The 10,948-nt window shown below is 53.5% G+C and overlaps 2 protein-coding genes across 3 annotated transcripts; one reads left to right on the top strand and one right to left on the bottom strand.

The window, feature by feature from the left end:
• Positions 1–1,797: 1,797 nt before the first annotated feature.
• Positions 1,798–5,322, bottom strand: L3HYPDH (trans-L-3-hydroxyproline dehydratase). The gene is made up of 5 exons (XM_076345661.1): positions 4,785–5,322; positions 4,309–4,478; positions 3,856–3,978; positions 2,836–2,973; positions 1,798–2,291 (listed from the first exon to the last, which is right to left on the bottom strand). Exons 1-5 carry the CDS (start codon positions 5,320–5,322, stop codon positions 2,166–2,168), a joined length of 1,095 nt encoding a protein of 364 aa, XP_076201776.1. The 3' UTR covers positions 1,798–2,165.
• Positions 5,323–5,467: 145 nt separating this feature from the next.
• On the top strand, positions 5,468–10,228 carry JKAMP (JNK1/MAPK8 associated membrane protein). 2 transcript variants are annotated; one of them, XM_076345658.1, is made up of 7 exons: positions 5,468–5,537; positions 5,668–5,759; positions 6,490–6,644; positions 7,668–7,874; positions 8,331–8,512; positions 9,241–9,317; positions 9,633–10,228. In XM_076345658.1, exons 1-7 carry the CDS (start codon positions 5,525–5,527, stop codon positions 9,849–9,851), a joined length of 945 nt encoding a protein of 314 aa, XP_076201773.1. In that variant the 5' UTR covers positions 5,468–5,524; the 3' UTR covers positions 9,852–10,228. The 2 variants fall into 2 exon arrangements, with proteins under 2 accessions (XP_076201773.1, XP_076201774.1); XM_076345659.1 differs by lacking the exon at positions 5,668–5,759 and having other exon boundaries at positions 5,478–5,537.
• Positions 10,229–10,948: the final 720 nt, after the last annotated feature.

Here is a 10,948-nt window from a genome sequence, read left to right as displayed (position 1 = left end):
GCCCCGGCCCGCTCGGCGGCTGCAGAGGCGCTGCCCGCCCGCCGCCGCGCTCCCCGCCCGCGCCGGGCCGCCGGCCCCGCCAGGCGCTGACGTCGCCCGGCCGCCGTTGCCCGGGGAACCGGCCCGGCCCGCCCGCCCCGCGGCCCGGAGGCGGGGGAGCGGCGCCCCCACAGCCGAACAGCGGGGCCGGGAGACCCCGGCCATCACGGCCAGGCTGGGGACAGGGACCCCTCCCTTCACCCCACACCGGCATCGTCCCCATCCCAGAGTCGGGGACGGGTCCCCACTGCCCCTCTCCCCGCAGGACCCCTCTCCCCTCACAGCCCCTCTCCCCGCACAGCCCCCCTCCCCTCCTGGCTGCTCTCCCCTCACAGCCCTCTCCCCACAAGGCCCCTCTCCCCTCACAGCCCTCTCCCGACAGGGCCCCTCTCCCCACACAGCCCTGCAGCCCATCACGAAGGGGCAGGGGCCAGCTACCCCCAGACACTCCGGCAGAGGCCGGGACCACCCCCCCCACTCTCCGGGCTGGGATCTCACAAGCTGAGGGGTTGAGGGGTCAGGCCAGGGACACCCACATGGGCAGCAGGACCCTGGCCCCTCGCTCTCAGCCATGCTGGAGCTGCCTGTCCCTACGTCAAAAATTTCTTAGGGATGGGGATAGTGAATAGATAATGAAGGCTGCGACCCAGTTAATGGCTGAAGAGCTTCCAACCTTTCTGTGCTGGGCTTCGTGACTTGCTGCCCCAGCTCTTCCCCGGGAGCCAGGCTGGGGGGCTGATCACAAGGGAGATGCCCAGAAGCTAGAAACACACGGATGAGTTTGCTCCTGCAAGCACGGAGGATGTGTCTGTCGCCCCTTGCTCCCCCGGACCAGAGGCTGTACAGGATTTACCTGGGGGTTGCAGGAAAGCTGGGAGCAAGAGCCCCGATGCCAGCCTAGAAAACCTCCGTTGGCAGCGCAGCCACTTTCTGAACGTGGGGATTTTTGTTTCTTCCTGTTCCAAAGTTATAATTTTCCATTTGACAGGAGAAATTTCTCTCAGGCTTTTCCATGCCAGCCTTTTCCAAGCTCTCCAGCGCGACTTGCTCCCTTCTGCTGCATGAGCTACTGGGAAATGATCATTCTCATTTTCATGTCTCATTTTAACAAGGCACACTCCCATGAGTGTCTTCAATAAACTAACACCATTTTGTCCAGAGCCACAGTGAAAGTTACAGGCCCCGAGTGGTCTGAAGCTCTGCTTCTGCCACTGCAAAAGCCTGCCTACAGCCCAGGGCTTGGTTTGGTTTTTCCACCGGCAACCCTCCCTCGTTGGACTCTGGCAAAGCACACATTGACCGCGCTCTGCTGCGCAAGCTGCCCCTGGGCTGAGACAAAATCATCAGTAAATAATTTTGCAATCAAAGGTCACAGTGGATCAGACTTTCGAATAGAGCTACTCCTGTTGAAAGTTAACCATGGGGTATTTGCAGCCAATGGTCCAACATAAGCAAGAGAGGAAGGTTTAGGGAAGCAGCATAACCTGGACACGCAGCAGGGACAGTAGGAAGTTCCGAGCACCTGCATCCAGCCCCAGGACACAGGAGGGCTCTGGCAGGGGTCAAGAGAGTGCAATGAGGAAGGGGGTGTCTGGACAGGCCTGAGCAGGGCAGGCCGGGGAAGCCGGGGCACGAGACACGGCAGCACGGCCGCCTGAGCAGGAGGCACCGAGGAAGAGCAGGCAATCCAAACCAACAGCCATGGTACACTCGGCAGAGTCCTGGAAATGAGCTCCAGGAGTGAAAATGAGAAAGGCAGTGTCTTCAGCTGGTGTTTAATAGGAAGCTGGCTTTGAAATTAGTAATTTTCAGATGTAGAGAAGGCACGTAAATTTGAAGACAGCTCTCCAAGATCAGCTCCATTTTCTGTGAATAATTATTGAAAAAAAAGAAGAAAAAGATTATGGCTTCTCAGAGCAGCCCATATATGCTAATCACATTGCTAATTACAACAGGGAAACACGGCCTGTTATCTTGAAACACGGCAGATGCTGTCACACCACCAAAGGCTGTTCCTGTTGCTCTGGCATATTGCAACGAGCCGTGTGGAGAAGCAGAAAGCGAATGCGTGGGCAGGAGAAAAGCAGCACCATCAGCGAGACTTTGCCGCTGCCCAGTGGCTCGGGTCACTTGAAGAAGAAGCCGTATTTCAGCGGGTCCTCCTCTTCGACAGTGAAGGTGGCTGTACCAGTGTAAAAGGCTTCTCCTGAGACTTCCACAACGACAGCGTTGTACTTCCCAAACTTGGCTTCCTGCAGAGGGATTAGGATCAGGACAGAGGCGGACAGGAGGTTTTCTGCTCTCCCAACCCCACGGAATGCCGGCGTTACCCGGCACTTAGGCAGAGACACCCCTCACCGAGCACTCTGCCCTGCCCAGGTACATCCCAAAGTGTGCAGGAGCCCTTTTACCGCCTCACCTTGCCTGCACGAGCTCCACACCTGCACGACTGCTGCTGCCCCTGCTCTGAGCTCGCGAACCCCTGCACTGCCACAGCCTGGATTTGCCTCAAAGGAGGCTGACAAGCTGCCAAGGTGCCCAGTCCTTTCTCGATGGCTGAGGGAGGATTTGAAGGGAAGCCATGCAGCAGAACAAGGTCTTACTGTCACTTGCTTCCCTAATAAAAAATCTTGAAGCGTGAGGCTTGCGGGAAGGCAAGACCCCCAGGCACCTCTCTCCTTCCATATGCCCTTCCCCAGGCATGGAAAGGCTTTTCTGCTTCTCCACTGAGTCAAGGCAACAGCACTTTTCCAGCAATCCTCAAGACAGAGGGAAAGTCCAGCACAAGCCACTTGCCTGCACTGCCTTCCCGGTGAACAAGGACCCCGTGGTACTGCTCCGAAAGGTTCTGGTCTGGTTCAGCTGGATGAGTCCCTTATGGTACTGCAAGGCGATGCGGGCTGTCACACCCGAACCTGTTGGACTTCGGTCAACCTACATTCAGAAGAGAAGATGAACCAGCTCTAGTATTTTGGGTTTTAATAGAAAACAATATTGCTCCCCTCAGTTCTCTTTGCCACCTTTATACTGTGCTTGAGGGAAATCCGCCTAGCCCAGGGGTTTGTACAGAATGCGGATATATCACAAATGAGAAGACAAAATAAGCAGGTTTGGGGTACTTTTGGATTGCGATCAGCTTTGGCAAACTAGTAGGGATGAGGGATCTAATAAATATTGAGGCTATTTAGGGAGTGCTTGAAAGCTTCCCAGCACCATAGAAAAAGGACTGAGAGGGGCAGAGGGCACCTTCCCCATTCTCACGCGTTGAGGTAGGACCAGGGCTGCTGGCCAGCCTGGTTTTTAGAACCTCCAAAAATACAGCATTGGCCAGCTTCCGAGGAGATCTGTTCCAATGCTCCACACTCCTCACTGCTGGAAAGTCCAACCAAAACTTCCCCCGATATTTATGTGATACCTTATCCACGGCAGACAAGGATAAAAGTTTACACCCCCTCTTTTCTCTCCAGCTCTCTTGATCCCTAGCAGCTGTTCCCTAGATTAGGACTTTAAGAACATGCACTATGTCTGTTGGGATCCCACCTCAGCCCCTGAACTCCTGGGAAATTCCTAGCTAGAGGGCACAGGTATGAACCTTTTTAAAATGCCACCATCTAAGATGTGCAGAAGTACTTCTGTCATCAGGAGCTAAAACTGCCTATGTTAAGTGACACTCAGCTCTGCAGAGCCATCACTGTAGCAGAAGCAATGATCACTGCCCAAAATGAGAAGAAGCAGGACCGCCCCTCATCTCTGAGGAGGCTGTAAGAAGGGAAGAAGGTGGTGCCTTGTGTGTCTGAGAAGAGCCCGTTTCTGTACCTGCTCATCGGCAAACACACAGATGTTGGTGGTGGGCTCCTCACTAAAGGCATCTTTCCCATCTGTCAGTATGGTGCCGTAGAGGAAAGCCAGGTCTTCACTTTCTGGGTGATGAAGCTCGAACTGGGAACAGCACAGACAGGTTCACCAACGCGTGCAGCAGTTGGGCAGTCAGCAGTACGTGCAGCACAGCTTCCTCAAGAGACCAGAGGAAGGGGACAAGGCTCCACTGCTGCGTTTCCACCTCTGTTTCTCCAGTAACAGAGACGGACGCAGAAGCAGGAAAGCAAACTCCTTCTCATGTCCTTATGAGGCTGGAGGAGGACTCTGAAATTCAACATGGGGCTGGAAGGATGGGACTGGCTCCCATCCTGAGCATCTTGGGGGAATAAAGGGCCTCAGTCTGGTGCAGTCACCCCGAACACACTGGGGTACCACAGCACGCTGCCATACCTGTTTCTTCACCGCTTCTGTCACTGCGCTCGCCGCACTGACGAGGTCTCTGGTCTTTGAAGAGCACACATCGAGGCCCAGCTGCTCGGCGCTGAGAAAGGCATAGAAAGTGCCACCATAGCCGATGTCGACCACCACCTTCCCGTGACCAGGAATGTCGACGGCCAAGTCTGGGCAGAGAAAGGGAGGGTAGTGAGGAGGGGAAACCATGCTGAGCGGTGGACTCACACGCGGAGCAAGGGAATCCGGCTGCATGCAAGGAGGAGATGGGGACAACAGCTCGAGTGCTCCCATGCCCGAGTGGCATGTGACGCCTTCTACCATCCCTGACGGCCTCATCCAGCCTCTGGGGGACATTGGAATTGGGGAGGGATTTGCAAGACCCCCCTCAGTCAGGCCGCCAGCCCCCACGCTGGCACAGCCACCACCCACCCACCCCCCCCCTCTAAAACCGGTGTGGCAGGCTCGGTCCCCACCGGTGGCGGCGGCAAAGGCGGGCACGCTGTGGAAGCGGACAGGGTTGCCGCTGCAGCGGCCATCCCAGGGCACGAAGGCGGTGACGGGCCCGCAGGGGCAGCGCAGGCGGACGGCGGTCTCGGGGCAGCTGGGCGCCGCCACCAGCCCGTAGTCGAGGGCAAAGCGGCCGAGGGCCAGGACGGCGTGGCCGCACATGGCGCTGTAGCCGGCGCCGTGCAGGAAGAGGGCCCCCAGGTGGGCGCCGGCAGCGGCTGCCCCGCCGCGCACCACCACCGCCCCGTACATGCCGGCGTGGCCCCGCGGCTCGTGCACCAGCGCCCGCCGCACGTGGTCCAGCGTGGCCGCCACCTCCCGCCGCAGCGACAGCAGCGACAGCCCCCCCCCCGCCGCCGCCGCCTCCTCCGCCGCCTCCAGCCGCGGGATGATGCGCAGCGGCTCGCCGCCCGTGTGCATCTCCACCGTCTGCAGCACCAGGCCCGAGGGCGAGTGCGGCGGGAGCCGCCGCCCCGCGCCGCCGCCGCCACCCTCCGCCGCCATCGCCCGCGCCTCGGCGGGGCGGGGACTACGCGGGGCACGCCCCCCCCCCCCGCGGCCACGCCTCCCGAGGCGGAGCATTCCCCCCCTTGCGCATGACCACGCCCCCACCCGGGGGGGTGGAGCTTGTCCCGCGTCGGAAGCGGAAGTGACGCGTGCGGTAGTTGCTCGGCGGAACCGGAGGGCCAGTTGCTGGGTTACCGGGATGTTCCACTCCGGTAGGACGGGCCGGGCCGGGCAGGGGACGCCGAGCCCGGCGGCACCGGGCTGGGGCTGGTAGTGGGGGGTTTGTCAGCGGGCGGGGCGGCCCGGAGCGCCGCGGTAACGCGGGCTGCGCTCTCCCCGCAGCTGTGGACATCCAGCCCGCCTGCCTCGGGCTGTACTGCGGCAGGACCGTCCTGTCGGTCAACGGCTCCGTGGAGACCTACGGGGATTGCGGGGTAAGTGCGGCGCGGGCGAGGCCCGGCCCGGGGAGGGGGGATGGCCCCGCTCCCCTCCCGGGCTGGGGCGGCATTGGCGGCGCGGGCCGGACCGCTCCGGAGGCTGATGCGGATCCCGCTGTAAGCGGCACCGCATCCCAGCCCCGAGGTGCCTTGGGGAGCAGGCGGAGATGAGGGCTGCAAAGGGTGGGCAGAGCCCCCTTACCGAAAGCAGGAGCCGCTCGATGAAGCGTTCCCCGAAGGAGGTGCCGAAGGCTCGGTGCTAAACCGGAGCTGAGCGGAGGGGCTGCGAGAGCTGGAACGGAACGGGATGGTGTGGAGAGCTGTGCCGAAATCACTCTGCCCGCTGCTTTTATTGGAGTACTGAGGCAGAGCAGGATTCAGGGAGGGTGGAATGAACGGTGAGCAAGAAACTCTGGGGGGCAGTGGTTGGGAGCGGCCTGGTGAGTGAGCTGAGCGATGAAAAGGAAGTGGGGTGACAGCGGGAGAGGAAACAGGAGCCTTGGATGAAGCCTTTTAAACATTCTTCACCTTTGTTTGTATTAAGAAGCAAAAGCCAGAGAGAGCGAGGCCAGTGTAAGCTGAGAAATCGCTGAGGTTAATGTTTCATCTCTTTAAAAATTTGATACGTTTCTTGCCCCGGTACTACCTCAAGCCCTTTTTCCAGGAGCTGCAATGGTTCGTTATTGGTACTCAGATGCTTTGTAAATGCAGTCTCTGCTTTCTGTAGGTATGCCCTAGAGGCCAAAGAACCGATAACAACAAAATCTGCCGGGAATGTATGGGATCTCTGGACCGCTATGACTGGCTGTACCTTGGCTTCATGGCCATGCTTCCCTTGGTTTTACACTGGTTCTTTATTGAGTGGTATTCAGGAAAAAAGAGGTTCGTATACCACTTCTTCAGATGATAAGTTATTTAAAAATGGAAATCTCGTATCCATGAGTGATCCGTCTGAGGTGCTGAATCGAACTGTCCAGCAGTTCATGCTGTTGGTTGAGCTGACACGGTAGCACATAAGCTTTGGGCAGCTGGAGGGGGGGGTTTATTTACAAATATGAGAGTCCTGCAGGTCCTTCTTGCCAGTCACTGCCCTCAGGACGTGGTCTGTATCTCTTCAGTGTGTGGTGCCCAGTCCATCTGGCATTTTGGGCTGGATTGGGTTCCCCAGTAGTGGGCAGGAGCAGTGCGTCACATCATGCCTTCTCTCCTGGGCCAGAAGCCCCAATCGGCGGTGCTGCACGTGTGCGACGAGAGAATGGCTTTGAGTTTTTTCTTTAGGAATATGTATACTGGGTTTTGGTCCTGATAGCACAGCTGATGTAACCTTTACCTCAGCATGGTGCATCAAGAATGTTCTGTAAAACAGGGGTTTAAAACCGCAGCTGTGTGTGGCCATTAGGTGCTAGACTGGAACTTTTAAGAAGTAATGACTCTGGAGTGTGCTAAATACTGAAAACATAGGGGACTGAGAGAGTTTAATGTGTGAATATATACCATCTTTAACAAGGACTTGCAGCTTTGAAAATTTTGCTTGTATCGTATGTAACAATGTTATCCCTTCTGAGACGTGTGACGTCTTATCCTCGCGGCTGCTTTCTTTGAAACTGCAACAGCGTTGCTGTCCCTCGCCTGACAGGATGCTTATGCTACAGCAAGCTTTCATTTAAGAAGCTGGAATGTTGTTCAGTCACATTTTACACACTAAATCGTCTGAGATTGTAAATGAGTTTTCACATTCAGCTTCAAATATTTAACTTTTTATTGGAGCAGCGTTGTCCTATCCTTGGTCACGGTGAATATTAACTCTGTAGAGGGTTCTGTACCGCATGGGCCTCCACTTTTCGGTCGGCGTTTAGATTTGCTTTAGTGTTGGCGAAATAGTAGTGAATCTCTCTCCTTCCACAGTTCCAGCGCGTTGTTGCAGCATGTCACTGCCTTGTTTGAGTGCAGCGTTGCAGCAATTGTTACGCTGCTCGTCAGCGACCCTGTCGGCTCTCTGCATATCCGCTCCTGCAAGGTGAAGAAGCTTTCGGACTGGTATACGATGCTTTACAATCCAAGTCCCGACTACATCACCACAGTGCACTGCACTCACGAAGCAGTCTATCCCCTGTGAGTGTTAAAGGCTTTCGTACTCCTGTCTGTCCCTTCCTTTTACACAAGCGTGTTTCTGTCTGTCCCTCTTCTCAAAGCTGCAGGAAGTGTTCAGATGTAACACGGACCAATGGGTATCAGTCCCCTGAAGTCTTTTCATGCGTTGAGCTGTTTTTATGCATGAAACACTTAGCAACACCTAATGACTTTCTGAGTCACCAAAGAAGGTGGCGTAGTCTAGGCTATTTAGCTATGAAGTGTAAGACGTCACTTTTGTTCCCCTTTGCTGCACCTTGACCGTTTCACCTAGGAAAAGTGAGCCCATCGTTCTGTGTTTACGTCCTTTGGTTGTAAATTCTTTAGACTTGACTGACTCTAACCCCGAATGCCCTGGTCCTGAGTTGAGTCTGCAGGAGAAAAGGAACTGCACATTTTCAGGAATTTCTCTCTTTTTTTTTTTTTTTTTTCCTTCAGGTACACCATAGTGTTTATATATTACGCCTTCTGTCTCGTGTTAATGATGCTACTTCGGCCTCTTCTGGTTAAGAAAATTGCCTGTGGTTTAGGAAAGTCTGATCGATTTAAAAGCATTTATGCAGCACTGTACTTCTTCCCTATCCTCACCGTCCTTCAGGCCGTCGGAGGAGGCCTGCTCTGTGAGTTCTCTCCTAATAACGCTAATAAGCATACCCATAAACACACACTAACAAATGACTTACGGGAGGGAGAGAGGGAAGGGACGTGGCACTCTTTTTGCTTTGAGAATAAGGACATTGTTTAAGGTTATCGTGAGGAGTCTTACCTGGAAAGGTTGCTCATTAGTAGCCCTGTCCTAACCAGGCTCCTGCCCAACACTGCTTTGTCCCTGCCGGCGCTGCTAGAGACTGTCCCTTTCCCAAAAAGGGAATAGAGGGGGTATGAGAGGAAATTACTTCAGAGGGAGTTAATTCCACTTTTTGCTAAGGCGGAGTTTGTCTGATTTCAGAGATGGGTTAAAGTATAAGTCTGGGGAGACGGCAGCTATTTTTGGTTTAGCTTCCAGCATATTTGTTGCATGAAGGGGACAGGTGCCACAAAATCCCCGCTCGGTCTACTTTTCTCGTTACCTGCCTTTTTCAATTAGTGATTTAAGCGTAACTCCACCTAGAAATGCTGGCATCGATTGCATTTGACAAAAGCTAAATTTGAAAACCTAAGACAGAAGTATTGGGTAGTTGTGTTTGGCTGACCCTTGCTGCTGTGTGTGCTTGATGCGATGATAAGAGGCGGGCTCCAGTAGCTTAGTTTACTTCACGCCCATGGTTATACATGGAAAAACTATCTCCGCTGAAATGTATATAATGCAGTCTCTTTTCCTGCTAATGTGTTCAATGTTTGCCTTTAGATTATGCCTTTCCTTACATCATACTGGTGTTGTCTTTGGTTACACTGGCTGTGTACATGTCTGCTTCTGAAGTGGAGGTAGGTAAACACGTTTCCTACGTTAAAACTCACAATATAAAATACTTGAATGAGCAGAGACCGCTTTGTCTCTTGCCTTTTCTCAGCAGTATATTCTGCGTTTAAGCCTCTTCCTTTATGACTTCTCCTCTTAGCTGGAGGAAGCTCCCGCGAGACTCCCCTCTTGTGGTGCACTGAGAAACTGTGTTATGTGCTGGAAGGGCTCAATCCCAGGAGGCCTCATACGGTCTCTGTGCACGACCTGTATCATCTCTTAAACATCAGGTACTAGGTAACGGGCTGAATGCTAACAGGATACTGTGTTTGTTTTGCAAGTCTTTCAAGGATCTTCTTGTCAGGAAGAAAAGGCTTGTTGTCCTCTTCAGCCACTGGTTACTTCATGCCTATGGAATCATCTCCATTTCCAAACTGGATAAGCTTGAGCAGGACCTCCCGTTGCTTGCCTTGGTACCTGCACCTGCCCTCTTCTACGTACTGACAGCGAAGTACACCGAGCCATCACGCATACTCTCGGAAGGTGGAAATGGACATTAAAAGGAGCCTGTGCCAACGACGCTGTCCTAATGAGCTGGATTAAGCAATTTTAGTGCTTGTTACGCTTTGGAAACTTCTGTTTTAAAAGAAGTTATTTATGTACAAGCCTTCTGGGTGAAACACCTCTGAGTGAGACTGTGTAATATTAAAAAGCTGCACTTTGTATTCTTCACAAGTATCTGGAATAGATCGAAGGGAATGTCTTTGTACCTATTTATCACTGTGAATCTGTATGAAAAGCCTGTGACACACTCTAGTACAGCGGTTTGCTTGTATATGTTTATTTCCTAATACAATGCTTTAGGTGGTGTTTGGATAAAACAATAGAGCCTGGTTTTCAGTAGACTTTCCATAAAACAAATAGAGCTTGAATATAACATGGAGCTTGGTTTTCTCATCGCACGCTCTAGCTTCTCTCCCCCACCAGTGGAAATAGACTTTCATCTTCCTTCTACCAAAAAATACAGTATGTTGAGCAGTTCCTCATTTATTCCTCACGATGCTTTAGTCTGACTGCTAGGAAGAACGAGAGGAAAGGCGTTGTAACGTTCTCTATGAAGTATAGTTTATGCTCTGTGTACTTCATGTATGGAGACCTCTTCCTGGAGATGATTAAACAGTAGTAGCCTTCCCACTAAATTCATTCTCTTATCCCTTGACTATAATTTTCCATCTAAGATAGGATTCAAGATTTTCTTTTCCTGACAGGCTACACCTTTTGTCAGCAAACCATTTGCTGTGGGTAAGCCTGCAAAGCATCTGTTAACTACGTATGGGTGAAGGCTTCTCCGCACCTTTCAGCACAGTCACCTTCGCTTCCTCCTGTGAGAGTGCTCCGTGCCTGCTTCATCCATTTATCAGCGGTGCCCACAGCTCGCATCTTGCTGTGCGGCTGTAGCTGTACCCATGCTACAGCAACAGCAGTGATCAGACAGGACTCGAGTTCAGCAGCTGAGAAAGGAACAGCTCTTTATGCCATATCACCACTGCAGTGATAGAAACTGCTGGAATGACTGAAGTACAAAACCAGCACAGATTTAATAAAAAGAACTGGAGATTCCTTATCTCCTTAAAGAGATACCGTTATCTCTGCTCAA

The sequence above is a fragment of the Aptenodytes patagonicus genome, chromosome 7 (genome assembly GCF_965638725.1).
Source record: "Aptenodytes patagonicus chromosome 7, bAptPat1.pri.cur, whole genome shotgun sequence".
Lineage (NCBI taxonomy): Eukaryota > Metazoa > Chordata > Aves > Sphenisciformes > Spheniscidae > Aptenodytes > Aptenodytes patagonicus.
Note: the sequence above shows the minus strand (reverse complement) of the source record. Positions and strands in the feature narration are given on the sequence as shown.